Consider the following 22377-nt stretch of genomic DNA (forward strand, 5'->3'; position numbering starts at 1 on the left):
AGGCAACTTTTCTCTGAGCAGACATTTTTAAATGCCAGATAGTTAGTTCTCCATTCATTGCTTACAAATTAGATATACCCATTTTTTTAGACTATTTTGATGGCATTGCAAGAAGCAAAGAGCCACATTCATTTTGGCTGGGAGCCGCATGCAGCTCAAGAGCCGCGTGTTCACCACCCCTGCTTTAGTATTTCCTAGCATATTAAAGGTCTTCAATGCCCCCTAAAAATGAAAAAAATATACTAGTCAGTTGCCCCCTAAAGGGCTAAAGGTCATGAGTGTCAACTTTGAACCCTCCCACTGTAGTGACCAGTGTCACTGAAAGGGTTAAAAAGCACAGACAACGACATCCTTGTGACTGTTAACATCGAGGTGCATCAACTCCCCCCTGTGGGAATCCAACCTCCCATGCTGCACCTCTTGACAAGTGAAGCGCATGCACCACCACCACGACCACCACCACCATCACCACCTCCGAACGCCCCCTCCTCCTCCATCAGCATAGTAGTAAGTCCGCCTGGCTCCCGCTGCTGCATGCGCACAGGCGCACTGTGGCAAATTTCCAACGAACTGCGCATACAAAGCCGAATGCGGAAATTTGACCACAAAATCGGACACGCTGGATAACGGGAAGTCGCAGGACGCCGTGTCCCGAATCCGCACATGCTGCGGGGCTTTGGCACGGCAGCCGCGGCGACAAGGAGGAGGACGATGGTGCAAGGTTGGCTCTCCTCCGGTGCGCCTTCGGTGACCCTTCTACACGGGAATGGCTTGTTCGACGTGGCTGAGAAGGAATTCGGCGCCCGCGGACTCTAATTAAGAGATTTATTTGATTTAAAAAAAAATAGATTTTCGAGTGTGTATTTGATTTTAAAAAAAATCGAGTGTGGTGGTGTCGCACACCGGTCGCGGCCAGCTGCACGCTAATTGGAGATCTTAATTGGTGGAGAACAACCGCCTCGCGTTTTGACCTCCACTCAGGCGCTTTCTGTTTTGGGGGATTTCTTCCCCCGCAGAGCATCGTTTTGTCTTTTTCGCTTGCCCTCGTCCCACCTTAGCGTCGCGCCGTGATTCCGGCCGGACAAATGCCGGTGAACGCGTTGCCCCGGGCGGGCATCAGCGGCCAGGGCTCCCTCAGCCCGGCGTCGCTGTCCCGCAGCCTCTCTCGGCTGAGGGAATACCGGACTCGGACCCGGATCATGCTGGCGCTCGGAGTCTCTCAGATGGTCCTGGGGAGTCTCATCCTGGCCGTCAGCTTCGCGGCTTTGGCTCTCACCACGTCCCCCAGGGTGCGACACTCCTGCCCTTTCTGGGCTGGCTTCTCTGTGAGTATACATACATCCCCTTTCTTCTCTTGTCTTTGTTTTGCTGCTACTCATGATGAACTCTGATTGTATTTGGGGCTAAATTGTTAAAGTAGGAATTCCAAGTTGGATGCAAAGGTGAAATATGAGACGAGATTTGTGTGAGGTAACCCTTCGTCTAGGGACTTTTTTTGTTGGAAATTACAAGAAAACAAATACACAATGGGCCCCCCTTGACAAAACCTGGCGTTCACATATGCATACTCAGTAATCATGATTGTATTTTTTCTTTTCTTTTTTTTAAATAACATGTTTTTATGAATAAAACAAACTTAAAAATATTATTAATTATATTTATTTTACATAAAAATCTTGTTTTATATAATAATATTAATTCAAAGCAACATTATTATCATTAATCCATTCATTCATTTTCTGAACCACTAATACTCAACGATCACGGAGGGTGCTGGAGCCCAGGTGACTTCGGACACCAGGCGGGGGACACCCTGATTTGGAGCCCTACCAATCACAGGGCACAAGGAGACAAACAACAATTCACGCTCACAATCATTCGTAGGGGCAATTTAGAGTGTTCATCCAGCCTACCCCGGATGTTTTTGGGATATAGGAGGAAACCGGAATACCCAGAGAAAACCCACGCAAGCCCAGGGAGAACATGCAAACTCCACACAGGTGGACCAACCTGGATTTTAACCCACAATCCCAGAGCTCTGAGGCCGACGTGCTAACCACTAATCCGCCGGGCACCCAATATATAATTAGTATGAATAAAAATATATATATACACACTCAGGGGATGGCCCCCAATAACATTCTAAATCTTGATTTGATTTTGTTACTTTCTCATCTCACTAACAACAAAACAGTCCAATTGATTCAAACTGGGAGGACTGGCAGAACAATCAGACGTCTAGTCCATTTTGACTCCCTGTCAAAATGGCTTGAACGTCTAGCACCGTCAGTGGCAGCCAATTGTTTAAATAAGTACCCTGAAAAGAGATAAAAATGATTTTTTTGCAAGTTCTAGTGCTAAAACTACAACAAAGGCCATGTGCTCATCCATAATGGGAGATTTCTTTGAAATAATATATTTAGGACTATGCACAATAACCAAGCATTCATGTAGAACAATTACTGTGTGCAGTTACACTAAAATGGAATTGCATCATCTTTTCTGCTGGCCTTCAAAAGAAATGTTCTATATTTCCTTGATGAAATACAGGTTATTTTTGCTTAAATACCAGAGATGGAATGACCTATCTCACCATTACTTGTTAGGAAAGTACAGCACCTCCGGTGGGAAAAGAAATGAGTGGGGTTTGTGATTTGCGTTAATAAACAGGGAAAAAAAGAATATTTGAGGACCAGAATAGTGGTGGAGATGTCACGTGAACAGCAGATGGAATGACATCATATAGCAATCCTCCAGTACCTTCAAATGACATCAGGCTGAATCATCTCATTGAACACTTAATAAGTGTGGTGACTGCATGATGCTTTTAAAGACTTCTAGCACCCCCTAATTTTTGTGTCACAAAAAAATAACACTTTGATGCTCACTAAACCAAGCTTCTATGAGATACTCTGAGGTTTTTGTGACCTATTGTTGACCGCAATATTTCCCCCAAACTATAAATTAAAGAAATTGCCATCCGAAACTCATCCAAAATAGCAACCCGCAAAAAAAGACTTTGAATAATTGAGGAATACTCGGCATAATACACGATATAAATGCTATTTGATTCTGAATTTCTTTGTTGAATCTCTTTTTGGAATACAACATCTCAGTTTTTACCTTGTTAATTTTTCATGTGGGTTTTTGTATTTAGGACCTCACATTTCCATGATTTACTACCAGAGACCCTGTGCAGGGCCACCGCATTAATTATAGAGGCATGGGGCAGAGTGCATGAGGAGGGGAGCGAGTAAGGGTCTCTCCGGTGCCATCAGGGCCATCTGTGTTTGTGTGCAAGGGTGTGCACATAGCGGCATGTGTGCGAGAGTGTACAGTTACAAGGGAATTGTAAGTACCAACAGGGGTCAGAGTGCAAAGGCCAACATGCGTTCATGATGGGTGCCTTGAGCTTAAATTTGAGAAGATTTCTATGCCAATTGTTCACCTGATATGAAATGTTACATACATCTGTAAAAAAAGGATTTTGTGTGGCCAATAATGTCATGTAGTTGAAATCCACATAAGCAGAAGAAGGCGGAAACATTCGAGCCATGTTAACAGCCAGGCATTAGTTAAAGAAAATGAGCCATTTTTGTTCTCTCCTATGTGATAATCCATCTCAGAAAATCTAAATGCAGACAATAATGTTTGTGTGGAAAGAATGGCACTCTTTGACAATGGAGTTTGACGCTTCTATGTGAGCTCTTTGTTAGTATCAAGCTGCAGACTGTGCTGCTGTTGTCCAGTAGCAGTGACGACGCCACACTCCTCCACAATGCCTGCACTTCAACACAAGTTAACAGTTACCCTTCTAAACTCACAGTAATATGTTTTGACATGTGGGCGAACTGAGCTAATGAGCAAGTTTGCCTGTGGTTGTATGTGTTATCTTTACTGACTACAAAGCGCAGAGAAATCACTGCCTCCTCCTACATGCCGACCAAGAGTGTCAGAATGCTTGAATCCAAGCCTGGTATATGAGGGTCTCTCAATAAATTAGGTGAATTTTTCGGTATGAAGACTTTTTTTCCATAGTCTCCCTCCACTGTCACAGGCTTTTCGCATCCGTGCACAAGCTTTGCTGAGCATTAAAAAAAACTTTGGACTGATGTCTCACCCAGGCGCTCGCAACACTTGACTTCATCGACACTCTCGTGAATGTTTTCAAGGGACCAAACAGGTGAAAGTCTGAAGGGACAGGGTCTGGCCTGTAAGGGGGTGAGGGAGCAGGCCTGTCTTCATCCTCAACAGTGCTCCGTCCGGTACTCGGTCGTTTGGTCGCCCGGAAGGTTATTGATAATTACCATTTAAATCGTTGCTCAAATTCCCTAAATACAAACTGTGAATTATTATTTAGTCATACTTAATGCCCTATTAATTATTAGGCTAAAGAAAAGCTCAAAATTCCCCGTACTTTTATTGTGTTTTGTTGGAGAACTTGTTAAGACTGATGTCCCTTCTTAAGGGGACAACTCATGTACATACAAACTCTTATACACTCACACGTCCGCTCAGTGAAACTGCTCAGCGCCATTGTTGGCTTTTATTGATGCGTAGACCGTGTTGTTTTACCTTGTTTTGTCGCCGGTCTTTTGGTCGCCCATTGTTTGGGTCCGGGCGACCAAAAGACCGCGACCAAAAGATCGCGACCAAAAGACCGCGATCAAAAGACCGCGACCAAAAGTCCGGCGACCAAAAGACCGCGACCAAAAGTCCGGCGACCAAAAGACCGGTGACCAAACGACCGGTCATGGCTCCGTCCATCTTTAAACAGTTAAGCCCACTTGTAGACATATTTTCGGCTTAAAAATGTGGCATCGTACACAGGTGACATTCAACTGGCTTGTCCTTATCAGTAACCAATTTTTTTTATTAACTGCTGTGCAATACCCGAGCATGCTTTGACAACTGCCACAAATCTCAAGGCTATTTTTTAATCCGCAAAAGAAATTAATTCAATTTGTAAAAGTACAACATGCACACAAAGTAATAATCTATGCATTAGAAGTCCTTATACCAAAAAAAAATCTACTTATTGAATGACCATCGTATTATGTATATTATCATTAGTACTGCTATCAGACTTGCAGACAAATGCATCCAATTTAATGTCAATATGGCAAGAAAATGGCATCGTAAATTTGGGTTTATGACATTTGTCTGTGTAGTCTATCCTATAAAGACAAATGCTTGGTGGTTTAAGCAGTGAAATGAATAGCCAGATGAAGACCAAGGCTGTATTTATGGACCAAGAGCTGCTGATCTATCAAACAAGTCGCAATCTTTTGCGGTTCTTTGTTACACACAGACATCCACAGGAAGATTAGAGAAGAATCAATTGATGATTTTCCTAAAACATGGCATACACAGAGGGACTTATTCCAGATTTGCCTGTGCCTGGTTTTTTTGGTCTCATTTTGTTCTCTTGGTGGCCTTTTTCTTTTGCTCAGTTAGAAAAAAAGAGGTGGTGCACATGTTAGGATCCATTCTGAGTTAATTTATGGAGATGCGGATGGTGATTTGTTCTGCATGTCATCTGCTGACAGCTGCAGAAGTCCTTTGGCTCGCTGTATCATTCATGGGCCAAAGCCAGCAGGGCACCGTGATTTCACAGCCAAGAGCTCGCAGGTAAACCTGCCGGCCAGACAGATGAAGCACAGAAACATGCCTGTAAGATGAGCTTGGTACCATCTGCGGGTTTCTGTTTCACCACATTGATAAGACAGGAAGTGATGGCTCTCCGAGCGGGTCTGTGGTTGATTGCGACCCTCAAACCGGGGGTTGGGGGTGGAAAGAGACAGTAAAGATGTTAGGCTGGCATTCATTCCTTGAGAGATGTTCGTCTAGCAATGTGAAGTATAAGAACTGCAAAGTGTTACATTTTCATTGAAAAAATATGGGTTAGGGCGAAGAAAAAGTTCTCATCCCATTCAAAACAACAACAAAAAAAGAAATAAGTAACATTGTCTCTCTCGTAGTTTGACTTTTAAGTGTCTTGGTGCTGCCATCTTTTTTCGGCGTATGAGTCATCATTAATGATTCGCTTCATTACCTTCAATCCCTTCAGGATATAAAGTATGAAACACACACCTGCACTGACACCAATTTATCGTGCACAGAGCCATTGTAGAGGTCTGATGAAAGGTTGAAAATGAACCTCTTGATCATAGATGTGCCGATAAGACATGCTTATAAATTAGCGTGCTTGGTGTCACAATATCAAAGAAGAAAAAGTGATTTCTTCTTGGTGAAGAGATATTCTGGAATAATGGGCCAAAGATCTCGTACATAGCCTTCTGAAAATGATGTTCGTGTAATCGTTGACAGAGGTTTAGTTCCCATTCTGTCTCTTATGTGACTACTACATTAGCGGGTAGTCGTGTTCTTTTTTTCTGAAAAATTATTTAGCCATTTGATTTATTTTCCCCAACTGCTGCCAGTGCGGGGCAGTTAATCAAAAAGTAATTGTTATTCCAATTTTGACTTTGTACAATCTGAATAAAACAGAATAATTGATATCTGTTCCAAATGGTGTGATGTGTAGGCCAGTGTGTCATTGTGTTGCGAAACGACATATTTGTGTATTGCTGGCAGCAAGCTATAATGTATATATTATTCTGTTCTGCCTCAGTCTGATTTATTATTTTCAATGACAACCAAGTTGAAGTTCCTCTGAAGATAAGAATTATACAGATTTCACGCTGACATGCAAGACTTGGTTAAAATCATTATTATATTACATCACATTAGTAAACATTGCGACAACTTCATGCCAACTGCAACAAAGTGAATTTGCCGAATACGGGATGAATAAAAATTTAATCTAATCTAATGATAACACTCAAAACTAAATCTTTATTTGAGGTGCTAGGAGTGATTTAGCCTCAAACAAGGACTATTCAAAGACAAACTATTTTGTAATCTGGCAATAAATATTGGCGTAGACCTTTATATTCGAGTTCCTGAAAGGACTGTACAGCATAACTGTCAACCTGGGGCTGTAATCTAACAAATATTGATGTATACCCTTATAAAATATGAGTAATAATCTTAAAGCATTTCATATCGTGTGCAATATTTTTTTTAGATCGCTTTTGTTGAAATAGAAATTAATCTATTGATTATAATATTGTGCTATATAATACCGGGCAATCAAAGAACATTATATAAAGAAATATTGATTAGAAAGGAGAATTAACTGTCAAGGTACCTCCCATGGCTAGCGCAAAGGTCCGCCTCCCCCTAATTTTGCCCAGTAAAGTTATTTTGATAATTGCATTCATAATAATGCTCATTTGCGATTGACACTGTCGAGAGAGAAGCATTTCCCACAATGAATAGTGTTGTGTTAATGCAGTCATTAATTCTCATCTGTCAACAGAGGCTGAGGCTCCTCAGATACAAAGCATCTCACTCACATCTGAATATTGATCAACTGAATTAGTTGCAATCCCATCAGTCACCGGGTTTCCATATGCTTTCAATCATTTTTTTTCCCCGACCCTGTGGTGATGCTCAGCATTTTTCCCCTAAGGACCTCACTGTGTATTTAAAGAAAAGTACAGAAACAGTGCTTGAGGTGTCACTTGGTAGCAATAATTCACTTTCCGGCAGCACCTTTTCATTATAAGTAACTTGTGATGCCACATGCTTCCACTTTTATTTCTGAGGACCCTAGAGTGCACCCTGCATTTACTCTAGTGAAATCAGTGAGCACTTGCATATATGATGGAAAATATTTTGCTCTTAACCCGCACACACAAGTATTTCTTAAAACAATATCATTTAGTAAAAGACCAGCCATCCTGCATTCCCCCAAATTCATGTGCATGTGTGGAGCTTGTTGGAGTCTCAGCAAGTCATTATTCCCTATTTTAGTTGGCTAACCACTTTTGGGCTGACAGCTTTTTGTTCTGGGATGCTAAGATTGATATGAGCTCATGTAAATGTGTCATGTTAAAAAAAAGGGACATTTCCTTTCTTCCAAAATGTGTTTTTCCACTCTTATCTCCACAACATATTTGTCTAATGAACCAACAAGCTGACATTTTTTGATGCGCAGCTGGCAGAGCAGTTCTCTGTGTAGTAGTTGACTTGTATTTTACAAATAGCCTTGTGTCGGTGTTTTCACTTAACCTTTTCATTAACAATAAGAAAAATATTTTACCCTTAAAGCTACCGTGAAGTCATTTGGATGATTTTCTTTTAAATATATGAAATTTGTATGAAGATAAGCGCTGTTTACATGAGCACAAGCTAAGAACAAGTGAGTGCTAAAACTCTTAAGTAATGGGCAAGACTCTTGGTCTGATTTCTTATACGTGGGATTAAAACGTGAATTGTTGTCGTCACGAGCCCAAACCCAATGTCGTCACTTCTTTTTGGCCCATTCTACCACTATACAAGTCAGTCAATTTTCCATTTTAGCAAGGACCAATACCACAATCTCTTTAACATGCACATTTCATGGATCCCACAATGTAGTAGACAACATGGTGATGTTATTTCAACTACAGAAACATTAGGAGATTGAGAAAACACTTCATCAAGAACTAGACAAATGGAATCCTATTTTACAGAGACGAATGGGTATTAATCATTTTAAATAAGTAACAAAGAACAAATAATTTTATTGATTATAAATTTATGTGAGCCACCTGATGATGTAGATGCTCAATTCCCGCTGGTGGTGCTATGATCGTGAGTGCAAATGGTCCTCTGTCTCTCTGTGTGCTCTACGGCTGCCGGGCAACTGGCCTCAGATGTAGTCTGCCTTTTGCCCGATGTCAGCTGAGATAGGCTCCGGCAACCCTCGCGAGGAAGTGCGGTACTGAAAATGTAAAATGTTTGTTTGTTTTGTGATTATATCAATATCGATGACCTTTTACTAACAAGATCAACACACAATTTGTGATTTGGGCTGGCAGTCAACAAGTAAAGCTTAAAATAGCTTTTGAATAAATGGCCACTGTAATGGCCACTGTCCCGAAAAGTGTTACCTTATTTTCTCGCATATAAGCCGCATTTGTAACAAAAAAAAAAAAATGATGACTGAATCAAGGGTACGGCTTATATGTGCACAGAATTTACAGCGTTGCTAGACTCTTTTTTTTCACCAGTAGATATCAGCAAAGTAACATTTGCTCTTTGTGTTTATTTTCTGTTTTGCAGTAATTAAACAACCATTACTAGATGAATTACTAACTTCCTTTGATATTGACCTTAATAATGTGCTTTTGATTCATACAGTATCTCAGAAATACCAAGTGCAATGATTTTTCTTAAGATTTTTCCCTTCAAAGTAACACATTTGTACTCCCTATTAAAACCATGAAGACGGAGGTGAAAATTGTGAGTCAGGCAGGTTGCTTATACGTGAGAAATTGTAAAATTCAACCATTTTAAGGCAATTTTAAGGTTGCGGCTTGTACGCCGTACTTGCTTTTACCGCAATAACATCCATCATTTTTTTTGAAATTTTTGAACGGTTATGCATTCCATTCTTATCCCCAAGCATAGCACACTTTGCATGCCTTTCAATCTGAAAGAAAAATCCTTGCATAATGGGTAAGTTAGGTAGTTTGGTTCTATCCTGTGAGACCAGAATATACATATATACTGTATGTTATACAGTATACATTACAATTAGGTAGAGTACAAACAAACACATTCTTATTTTTAGTCTTAACTCAACATTTAACATTAAAAAACAATTTGGCACCATTTAGACAGTTTATTAGCTGTCATGCCTTTCTGCTCAGGTTTGAGTTGGCAGTTATCGTAGCGCAATGCAAATGTGCATAAAAATAATTGCGTCCATATGGGCCAAATAACGTTTTTTCCCCTGTGGACATAATCACTGTCTTATCAAATTGAATTGTATATTAGGCAAACGTGTGTACACCCAGTTTGAGTGCCGGTTTGAAAATGATGGACCAGATTACTGCAGACAGTAATGATATGCATCTTAGTTTGCCACAATGAATGGCATAAATAATTTAATGCCATAAATAAGACACTCCCAAATACTGAAGCCACATATTGTATCCAGGGAAGCAACACTATTCTACCTAAAAAGAAATGTGCATAAAAACCAAATTAACTGTTAATTGGGGCGTTGTGCCTAACAAAAACAGCAGATTATAAATTCAAACCCACATAGCAAATATTTGAAACGTGATTATCGTTTCACTTTGGCAAAATTACAGCCAATGGATCAAAAGAAAAGAGAACAGACAAATTGGATGAATTAAACTAGGGTTCTGTGATATAGACTGTGTCAAGTCATCAAAACTATGTTTACACCCACACATCTGCACCTCCATATCGACATCCTCCAGTGCAGCCACAGGAAAAGCCCGAGATACAGCCCGTTTTGCAGAGGGATAATCTTTTTATGTTTCAAATGCTGCAAATATTTGTGAACGCATCCATCACGGCTGTCCTCCCCGTAAACCCTCCTCTTTCTTTCCTAAGCATGCTTTTGTTTGGTTGTGTGCTCATGTGATAGTCTGACCCAGCTGCGGTTCAGGATGTGTCGGTCAGAATGCTTGATGCTGCACTTCTTTATAAACAGCCTCGGCCCGCCGGCCTTGCAGGTCTGCACGCAGATAGTTGAATAGAAAAGGCTTCTGAGGTCAAGCGCAACTCCTGCATGCGTAACCGATAGAAAGGCCAGACTTCGGAGAACGCATGTGAGAAAGAAGAAAAGCAGTGGCAATAGTGAGAATTTTAGTTAGTTTCTTAGTCAAAGAAAGTCTTCCTGTTCTTGAATACACACTGTGTATTGTTTACATCTAATCTGCTCCCCTTTGCACAACAAAGCAAATGGGAAAGAAGACTGTTCCTGATGCGAACATGTCTGGCATCCAAGAGGAAAAAACAAAAGCATGCACTTCGTTCTACTTGAAAACCAAGTCAGGATTTCCAAAAACAACTTTTTAGTGGCATGCTTCAACGTGTTTCCAGCTCCGGTATCAGCATTCACAGACACTTTTGTTGAGGCGTTTGACTTCCGACTGTTTTTGCGTATGGTTTTAACTTCCTCTTGGTGGAACAAAGTCTGCACCCCCGGCTCTTTGTTCCATGATTAGCTGCAGTGTTGTTTGATTGCATTTTTATGCCTGCCTACGCGTGGAGTAAACATCTTGGCGAGTAAATGGATGCAGTGGAGGTGTTTGCTTTGAAATTGATCAAACACAGCACATATAGGCAACTAGTCACACTCACATATGGACTTTTGCACATTTTGGAAAGCAGCAGTGGAAGAAAATCCACAGAAACAAACTCCACACATGAAGGCAGATCCGAGATTAAAATCTATTTAAAATGTCCATTAAACGAGTCAAGCTTTCTAATGACCTGTGTAGCTTTGATGGTGGTCTCCGCTCTTATTGGCAGCATTTAAATATTCTCAGTGTAGTAATTGTGCAGATCATCTCCAATGTTAGGATGAAAAATTATACTCGCAAATTTATTTCATTTATTTGTGGGTTAACTAAATGTAAGCGTAGTGATATTGATGTTTCACCTAAAACGTACAGCTGAAAAAAAGATTTGGTCGTGATTAAAGTGGTCTTTTAGACATGCTATGTAAATCTAGCTCCTCTGTCAAGAAGTAAAAATACATAGAGACAATTATGTAAACATGTCCAATATTCTAAATGTTTCATTCAATTAATCAACAAGCCATGTAATCAATTATAGAAATGTAGCTCAAAAGTGCTCCACTTTATAAATCAATCATGCTATTTGTTCACGCAAAAGTACATGCGCACATACATGCAAACACTCACAAGGGTTAAATCATTTGTAAAGACTCAAGACCATGAATATTCAAAATGTTAAATAGATGTTTTGGGGATCTTTAGTTTAGGGATCGCAGTAATGTGGCCTTGATAGGTATAGTAATTATTGATGGCACATTTTCTCTCACCGTCTGGCTGACTACTTATTGACACTAATAAAATTATTTCTTACTGACCAAACTAATGCCAATAAAATACTATTTAGGGCAAAATGTGTTGATTCCAAATAAAAAAAAATTTTTTTAAATTAGCAATCATTTATGTATATTTTTATGTCAAAATCAAAATATAAATCATTTATTCATTGCGGCGGTCGCTGGAGCCTATCCCAGCAAACTTCAGTCAAAAGCCTTATTAGACCCCAGAGTGGTCAGCCATAGGGCACACAGAGAGAGACAGACAATTATTCAAACATCCAATCATACCACCAACAAGCGGGAATTGATCCCACACTTACCTGCACCAAAGTCAGGCGGGTGAACCCCTACACCATCAGGTGGACAAATGTAAATTTATAAATAATTAAAATTAACAAATTATTAAAAAGCACTAGATTAACAACATAAAAATAATTTGGATAAATGGTATGGAAAATAAATGGAAAATGCACTAAAGTTGATTTATGTATTTTTTTATTTTTAGTTCACAGTATTTAATTCGTTTCTTGGTTGGTCGGGAATTGGTTTCAAGTGATTGCTTTATTTAGGTAGAAGTTAAGGAATAACCAAGCAACTTAAAACTAGGACGTCCGAGCTAAAGCTTGCCTCTGACTCAACTGCACCTCTTTGTATGCATGCGCGGCAGTGTCAAGTGAGTGAATATTTAATTTTTGTTACAATTGTAGTCCCCGTCATGGCAATGAGTCAAAGTCACCTCACACATTCCGAATACCCACAAGCTTTTCACAGAGAAGCTCACTTGTCTCACCCTTGCTCCACAAGCTATTTTTTCCCTGCTTTTGTGCAACAAGACATTTTTTTGCAAGCTCAATGGCCATTGTCCATATTTCAGCCCATCTTGTTGCGTGTAACAACATGCAAATGTTTGGTTTTAACTTGAACGTGTCTCACGATACTATTGTCCCACACCACGAGACAGAAACGAGAACAGGATGCCCGTATCATTACGGACTTAGTAAATTATCTGGGTCAGAAGGTCTCGCCTTTACCTGCTGGTAATTGTGCCTCAAAGGTCGCCAGAGCCACGGGGTGCTCTGGCCGTGATCTTATTTGTCACCTCTAATGTTGTCAGTCAGCACTGGCCCCCTCCACTCTTGCAGAATCCCTTTGAAGTTATTTTTTTCATTGATTTCATTTCAACTAATGCATGTTCCTGTATGTTTGCCATTGTTGTTCAATTACTGGCGATAAGAGAAGCATAATAACTGGAAGTTGACCTAAGTTTCCTTTTCGGGCTGTGCTCCAAAACATGTTCCAATGTCAAATGCCATAGTTCAAGAAGCAGAGCAATATCTGTGATAAAAGCGATAGCTGTATAATGTAATAGAGGTTACATCGTAGTTGAAACCATGTTCTTTTCATCTGCTGGTCCCGAAATTATGTTCCTCATATTTAATTCATATTCAGTTTTGCTGTGGAATGGGGGTTGCGTCAAATTGTTTCCGCTTTACAAACTGTACAGTTTTGTATTTAAAACAAGTTACTACTCCAAACACATGGCACAAGCAACAAATATGCTGCCTTTACACTTCGTTGTACCAATCAATATTCCCCCAACAGTGCTTATTATCACAGCCAGGAACCTTCCACATCAAAGTGTGTGCATGTGCACTTATGCAAATTCCAGCGGTGCAGCAATTATTGCGATATTATGTGATTTTGAGTAAATGTTTCATTAGAAGCGCACTGAGAAGTCTTTGGCTGCTGCATCCTCAGATACTGCGTCTTCTGAAGGGAAGTTTGTTTGTTAAAATATACTGGCCATTTTATTGTCTTCGTTTGGAAAAAACTTTCAATTTGTATTGCCATGTTGGATCAGAAACAGGATCATTCCAAATTCCTTAAACCAACAATACAAAATTCTATATACTGTAATAGAGGTAAGATCGGTATTAGGGCCCGGCCTGACCTGAGCCCGGCGAATTAACTTGATTTGCTTTAATCGGGTCGGGGAAATTGTTCTTGGTCACAAGCTTTAATGCATTTGTGTTTAGCTTGTTTCTGTGGTGGTTTCAGTTCAGGTCAACAGTAGACACTCATCTGTAAAGTGGGTTTTAATTTGAGTGACTACGCATAGTGAAGGACTTCTATTGTAGATTTAGTCATCATTTGATGGGTGAAAATGTTTAAGTCCGCTGCACATCCATCTGAAAAACATTATTGTATCGGCGTTTTATGGTTTGAGTCTTTATTCTACAGTCATTTGAATCCCGACGCTGACTCTCCCTGTACAAGGTACTCAATTCAATTCAAATTCAATTCAATTCAAAAGCCTTTATTGTCATCATACACAGCTGCGTATAATGAAATTGGTGGTGCTACTCCAAGCTTTTCAATGTGTGTTTTCCCAGTAAAAAAAACATATAGAGTAGTATAAAAGTATAAACAGTCACATCCCGGCTAGGTGAATTCTAAAACATTGCACAGAATTCTAAAATATTGCACAGATTCTAAAATATTGCACAGATTTCTAAGACATTGCACATTGTTATTGCACACCCCGAAGTTATTGCACAGAAGGGATTGTGTGTCGTGCTAACTCAAGTTCAGAGTCCTGATGGCTGTGAGAAAAAAATGTCTTTGTCCGTGCTTTGTGAGACCTGTAGCGTCTGCCAGAGAGCAGCAGCTGGAACAGGTTGTGACCAGGGTGGTATTGGTCCCTGACAATGTTCCTGGCTCTTCTGAGGTAGCGAGAGCTGGCAATGTCATCCAGTGAGGGCAGAGAGCAGCCGATGATCTTCTGGGCAGTGTTGATCACCCTCTGCATGGCCTTTCTGTCTGCTGCCGTGCTTCCAGCGTACCACACTGTAATGCAGTATTCCAGGATGCTCTCCACAGTGGCTCTATAGAAGGTTACCAGAAGCTTAGTGTCCAAGTTGTTCCTCCTGAGTACCCTCAGGAAATGGAGTCGCATCTGGGCCTTCTTCACCACTGCCGTGGCGTTGGTAGACCAGGAGAGCTTGTCCGTGACGTGAACCCCCAGGAATTTGAAGGACTGGACCCTGTCTACGCATACGGGGCTCTAGCTTGCATATCAACTTGGCTTGAAAGAAAAAGAAAAAAAAAGGGTATGACTTTGTTGCCCTGCTGGTACTTGGCGATGATTTGTTAGTGTCATCAAATAAATCCTGCTTAAATCTCAAGCTTTACTGGACCCTGTTGAGAAAAATGTTTCCTGCAACATACAGTAGCCACAACTCATTCGCGTGAGTCTTTAAAAGCCCAAATGTAAGTGGAGTAATGTTGATGCAACAGAAGTGACATTTAAGTGACTTGTTTTGGGATGTCAATCACAGACTTTTGCTGTGATAATTTAGACAGTCTAAATGGCCTGTCAGCTTTTTCATCTTCCAGATGAAGAAGCAATTGTAAAGCCAAGAACTCGTGAGAAATGTTTAAGGGTCAAAATCACAGAACACTACGTATTAGAGCAAGAAGAAAAAGATCATAAAATACCTACTAATTCCAGAAGGCGACATGTTCAGATAAGCCTCTCCGAACACTGACTCATTAGTCACTCATACAAGACAAAAACGGACAGTGTTTTGACAACTCGGGTCTGTAGTCACACAAACAGGTCCTTTCCTGGAGGAAATTAGACTGGACGGGATTCATGACAGTGAGGCCTGGCTGGCTTTCTTCTTACCCATAATCTGAAAAGCTTTTATTTATATGACTGAATACTGCACATATAATTTGCTTTGTCACCACGTAGTATTGCTGTTGATGGTTGCCCTTGGGGGCATATTGTTGTACTAGTCAATGCTAGACTAACCCTGGAACTTTGATACCAGTGCCGACTCTAAGATTACAACCCATTATACTGTGTTCAAATCCTGATACAGACACACTTCTGCAAATAATTCTGCCTTTCTTAGTAGATAGAAAGGCAAATCAAATTCTATACACAATAATTACTCAGAATGATCGTTTGGAGATAAAATGCAATGAAATGCAACACGTATTACAATGTATCGAGAATAGCCGTGGGATGAAAGCACATGAAGAAGACAAAGAGTATGTTTGAGACTGTTCATCAGATTGACTTTGACCAGGCATCACAACTGTGTACTAAGACAACAAAGAATGTGCAAGCCTCAAACAACGGCAGCACAACCTGATGAAAATGTCGACCCGGCCCGAGCAGGAAAGCTGCCAAGATAAGAGCAAGGCAAGGAAAAATTATTTGTTTAGCACAATTCAACAACAAGGTGGCTTAGAGTGCCTTGGAGAAAGATCTAAACAAGAAATAGAAGAAGAAAATTGAAGATGCAACTTACAAATCTATCAAAATCCATCTTTTACTTATTAGAACAGTTGTAAAAATAAAAGGCTTGAATGATTTAGCATACAGTGCCTTTAATGTTAAAACCAAATCTAGTTAAAAGTAATATTGAATTGGTGGTGTTAATGCACACATGGAGATCCAATTACCATACGTGAAGTCCCGTCTCTCCAATCATCTCAAAGCCTGGCTTCTGGATGAACAACTTTGTGATCACAATACAGCCTAGACCTGTGCTACTTGTGTATGTCCCAGGTCTCGTTGTTTCTATGCTGCTTTCTAGTCTTTTGTCAGGTATTGTCTTATTGATTTTATCCTCAACCTGCACAAGGAACTAAAGATGGAAATTAGCCATAACCTTACATATTTACATATTCATTAACATGAATATGTATATGTTCCTTAATATGTATTGTTCCTTTATTAAATAAATCAAACTCAAACAATTTAATGGTGATATGGTGAGAGAGAGAGGAGATAACAATAAAAGCAATTTGCATAGAGAAACAAAAACTAAATATAAATGCAAATTGTGAGAATCTCTTTTTTTCAACCACTCCAGTTTTCTGGCAGTTTATTCCAGATAGGGGAGGAGGGTAAAAACGCTATCCATATGGTCCATATGGTCTTTTTACCTATATATATATATATATATAATATAATCGGACATAGGCCCTGTCGTCATTATCAACAACACAAAAAGCCTACTTGTCATCACACCCAGAAACTGCGTGTGACAAAATTGGTGGTGCTTCTCCATAAGCTGCGTTTACTCGGCAAAAGACCAAAATAAGTGATAGTTACGGAATATATATATATATATATCTGATAGATATAGATATATCTAATATATCTGTACCTTCTCAGTATCAACGTTAAGTATGCTAAGAGACCATAATATAAAATAAAGCATGTTTTTCATGTTGGCCGCAGGATCCTCGAAGGAGCTGGCAGCTTTGTGTGAGCTTGTCTCCTGCTTTGCTGCGTTTGCAATTGTTTGTGACACTAACAACTCACGTCCGCTTTATGCATCTCACCAGCTTCCAATAGAGGCTTGTTTAGAATGGGAACAAAGAAAGAAAGAATGGCAAGTGACACTGATCGACAGGCAGCGTGACTCAAGAGATGTGTCATTTTTTTGTTTTTCTCCCTTTTCCCTTCATTTGACGGTGATAAACAGATATTTTCTTTTGCAGTTTAGCAATGTTGTTTTGTCTGTTGTTTTGTAAAGAGTCATCTGCTAATTGCAACAGACAATTAGGTATCAGTGGCATGTTTTATTTGACAAAATGTCCATACATTCTTTATTGAAATTGCATTGTTTTATAAAGTTTTTATCAAATCATCAGAGATTGAGTGACGAGGTAGCACTTTGTCATACTGTACAACTCTGTGCGAATTTTTATATTTGAAATGCTTTGAATATATGTTCATTCATCGTCAACACCGCTTATCCTTGTCGGGGCCGCGGGGTACTGGAGCTTATGTCAGTTGAATACGGGCCAAAGTCAGACTACATCCTAGACTGGTCGCCAATTTGTCGTAGAGCACACATAGACAACCGTTCGCGCTTACAATCACACCCCCACCGAGTGGAATTTGAACCCACACTGCGCACACCAATGGCGAAAGAACCCCTGCACTATCGGGTGGCTGCTTTAAATATATTTCCTTGTATTTTGAGTGAGCAGTACATCCGGCTTGGAGCAGCTCCTGGAGCAATTCAAAATGGATCCATTTCACCTTCAGCGGGTCATGGTTTAATATTTTTTTCAATTGGTAAGACTAAAAAAATGCAGTTCCTCATTCAATTTGAAGAATGAGCATATCATATGAAGTATCATTAACAAGGATGATGGGCAAAAAAGATACATGATTACCCTGGAATAGCATCCATAAATAGTTTTCTTTCTATTGTTATCGCAGATTCTGTATTATTATTTTTGTAAATACTCCAATTTGCGTGTGCAGTAGTTGGCACCAAGCCCGTAATTGAAAATAAGAATGCTATTCTAAGTATTTTCCCATGTTCGACTAACATGAAGACATGGACCACACACACCAATAAATATTCATTTTCTTGCTATTATTATTGCCTATGATGGATTATTATTGTCTTAAATGCTCCAATTTGCGAATGCAGTCGTTGGCACAATGGCCCACCGACCCACTAATTGAAGACTAAACTACTATTGTCAATATTTTCATATTTTCAACTAACATCCATCCAAATTACCACATTAGTGACTGCTGATGAGTGATTCTCTTCTTTAAATTGAGACAACATCTTAGGCAGCAAAATGTGTGTGATAGAAATAAAGGGAGTGTTGACAGACTGTCTCATTCGCACCCTTTTTTTTATAGCCTGCTAATGCACCCTGCCGTGACACTCGCCAAGGTCATCCGATGATGGCGTTCACAGTCTAACATGTCCTCACACTGCCCGGCGGCATGTTGCCCTTCTTTTCTCGAGTAGCAACACTGTTTTTTTTCCTACTCCACATTTGTGTGCCTGGCTAATGGGTCTAACACGTGGCAGAATTCATTCTTTCCATCACAAATTTACAACATCGAAAATTATCCCAGGTGATATTTGAAGGTTAGTACTGGTTTAATCTTTCCTCCAGTGGATTTGGGCTCACATACATATAACAGGGAGCCGTTAACCACTTGGATTATGAAAATAATCTGGTTATTGGTAAAAGTCAAATGTTGAATGTAGTAGGTCTAACATTTATGTTGATCTTGTAGGCCTGTAGGGATCCTTGATTGTATACGTGATCATTTATGCTCAAGGGCTATCAGCATAAGATGATTTAAAACACTCTAGGAATTACAAAGACAATGAGGCTTGCCTATCAGTGAGGTATTCATGCCATCCGACTGTTTCTAATATTGTGGATACCTTATTTAACAGTTTCCTCAACCCAAAGCAGTGACATTTTACTTCTCTTTGGCAACAAAGATCCAGCTGTTTGTGCTAGTGAACCCATTGTTGCCAAATTGTGAGTATACGAACACCATTTCACCCTTTTACTTTTGCCTTGAGTTATTATTTAAACTTAGACACATTGATGTGATCTTTTCTTATTACTTAATCAATAACCGAAATGACTGCAGCCTCCCAGGAGACCAATATTGTTGTCCGGTGATGGAAACTCTGTGCCATAGAATCGGTGATTTCTCCCAAAGTAATTCACATTGATTTGTGCACCTATTTTGGGAAATTGAGATGTTTGTGTCTCGCCCCAGTAATAGTTGAATTGTTGCCAGTAGAATGCTATTTGACTACACAGACATTTTTTTTTTAAACAGAACTACTGTACATTTAAGTGCTAAGATTTTCTAGATTCATTCTTTAACAATCTCAGCATTCTATTAAAGTAGAGCTTTACAAGGGCCCCGGAATTTCTTACTATAATAACTAGCGTGGGAGACACTTTTCTATTACCATATTTGAAAGCATGTTTGTTAATCAACAGCTATGTCTGTGCGCATGTTTTTTTGTGATTGCCTGAGTAGAGTTTCATTCTTGTTTAACATCTATTTGATTGTTTGCAGGAAATCAGCTTTATCATGTAAGTAACTTCAGCATTTAGTCTGCATGTTTCCCACTTATTTATTCAAAATAAAAAGCTTGAGTGGGGCACTAGGAAACCGCATCAGGAATTGCTCTGTTTAAAGCAAATTTGGGATAATGAAGTGTAAAACAGGCACATTTGTGCTCATAAAAGCCCAGTTAACTGATTAAAGCGGAATCCCAGTAGAAGCAATGCTTGCCATTTTAATCACAGTTATAGTACTAACCAGCTGCTTTCCCTCGTCACTATTTGTTGCCTTTGCTTTGTAGTGGGAAAGTGCTATCCAAAAAGCTGCTCTTTTTCCCACTTTCGTTAAATCATTGGTCGACGCCACACAAAATATGGTCCAACAAAGCTAGAAAAACAACATGGGGAACATTTTCTTCTTGTGATATATCGTGCAGTGTGTGCAGTTAATAAATTAGAGGGTTTAAAGGGAAGCTTGAGGCCGACACCTTTCATGGAAGCCTTCGAATGAATTAGTTCATGACGTAAATTGTGAGAGACTCTTTGGTCTTTTTGTTCTTACGGGTTCCAGAAATTGTGGTTAGTGTGCAAAGGAGCCTCTAATGAGTTAAGAACATTGACTGAGAGACAGTCTTATAACAGAACTTATTGTCTTTCTGGCCTTAGAACACAGGGAATATGCTTCATCCTTGTGATATTTTGTTTGAAACTTAGTTTAATCAAGAGTTCATAAAAGTCAATCACTTACCGAAATTCAAATGATCAATATTTTTTTCTATAATGTTCAATGTGAATTGACTTGACTTTAAATCCAGAACCGCTTCTGTCTAAAATACTTTGGTACTCTGGTCTGATTTGAAGCCAGGTCGTTCCCGATGAGTGAATATCATTTACACACCCAGCAAAGCAATGATTCACCTCCTCGCCCTCACACACAAACACTCTGTCCACTTGCCACGCGTTGCCGTCAGAACAGAGTGGCTGCAGGGCAGGATTGTCCTGTCAGCAGCGGACTGAATGCCTGATTCAGCTGTTGGTGCCACTGCAGTCGTTTTCAGGATGAATTGGAGGCTGTATTGCAGCAGAGCACCGATGAAGTGTGACCCTTTTTCTCTCCAATTCCAATTCTTTGTGCTCACAAGTATCCCTCACAAGTTCCCTTTTAACAGAAAAAAGCTTGATGTCCACATACGTATAAAGAAAAAAATAATCACTGACTTTCTGTCATCGCCCATTTGTTTACCAGGGAATTTGCAAAAATGCAATATATAAAACTGACTGACTATATATATATATATATATATATATATATATATATATATATATATACATATATATATAGACATATATATATATATAGACATATATATATATATACATATATATATATATATATAGACATATATATATATATATATACATATATATATAGACATATATATATATATATATACATATATATATATATATATATATATATATATGTATATATATATATATGTGTGTATATATATGTGTATATGTGCGCGTGTGGGTGCGTGTACATGTGTATATGTATATAGTCAGTCAGTTTTGTTGCATTTTTTTAATTGTCAATTTGTTTCTTTGCTCATTTTGTGACACATTATTGTAGATCAGTAAGGCCATAACTAGCCCTCTAGCCTTCTCCTCACTTAAGTGTAGATTAGGCTTTGTCACAAATCAATAAACTTTATACCGTCATTATTTTCACTTTCTTTGTACTTTTCAACAAATTCACTCTCACTCTCTCAAAAACACTCCGTTTTGACGTTCTACATACTGAGTGGTTATCATTTCACTGGTTTTGTCTCTGCATATTGGTTTACTGCTGTAGTAATCTGAAATATTTCCCTGTGGAAAATGGGGAATGGTTCTGATACCCTGGCCCAGGTCCTTTCTGAAAGCTACTTAAAGTTTGTTGAGTTTACTTAGTGGGTGGGTAATCGATCAACCTTCAACCTTTTTGGACTTAATTATACAGAATGCAGTACAACACTCACGTGCACATACGCACGCACACACGCACACACACACACACACACACACACACACACAAACAAACAAACAAACAAACACACACACACACACACACACACACACACAATTTCAGTCATTGATATTGGAATTAGGATTAGGGTTAGTTCGTGTTATGGAAATGTGCCAGAAAACTTACTGGACTCCGAGAGTCTGGGTTTTTGGTTGTACACCCCGTGGTGTGTTAGAGATGCACTTTGATCAACATTTATCCCTGTTGGTCTCAGGAGGTTGAAACTATTAAATAAGGCGTGTTGCAGTTTTAAATCTCTACGAAGATATAACTTCTATTTCCTTTTTTATGTTTTGGAGTTTCTGAAAACTAGAATAAGTGTTGACCCATATAAAATTGCAATGATTGTTATGAAGCTCAAACAAGCTTTTGTGTAAATGAGGAAAACTGGTAGCATAAGAAAAAAATCATAAATTGGAGCAGAGTCCAGAATATTTAGGATGTTCAGTTATAATGTGCCTCTGTGAATGTCGTCTCTATTGCCAAA

At 39.4% G+C, this 22377-nt stretch overlaps 1 protein-coding gene across 1 annotated transcript in view; it reads left to right on the forward strand.

The window, feature by feature from the left end:
* Nucleotides 1-365: 365 nt before the first annotated feature.
* The window catches only part of fam189a1 (family with sequence similarity 189 member A1), a 66380-nt gene continuing 44368 nt past the window's right edge, over nucleotides 366-22377 (forward strand). The window contains exon 1 of the mRNA XM_077593963.1: nucleotides 366-1325. Within this exon, the coding sequence (XP_077450089.1) occupies nucleotides 1086-1325 (240 nt within the window). The 5' untranslated portion in view covers nucleotides 366-1085. The remainder of the gene's footprint in view (nucleotides 1326-22377) is intronic.

Source organism: Stigmatopora argus, chromosome 2 (assembly GCF_051989625.1).
Source record: "Stigmatopora argus isolate UIUO_Sarg chromosome 2, RoL_Sarg_1.0, whole genome shotgun sequence".
In the NCBI taxonomy this organism is placed as follows: domain Eukaryota; kingdom Metazoa; phylum Chordata; class Actinopteri; order Syngnathiformes; family Syngnathidae; genus Stigmatopora; species Stigmatopora argus.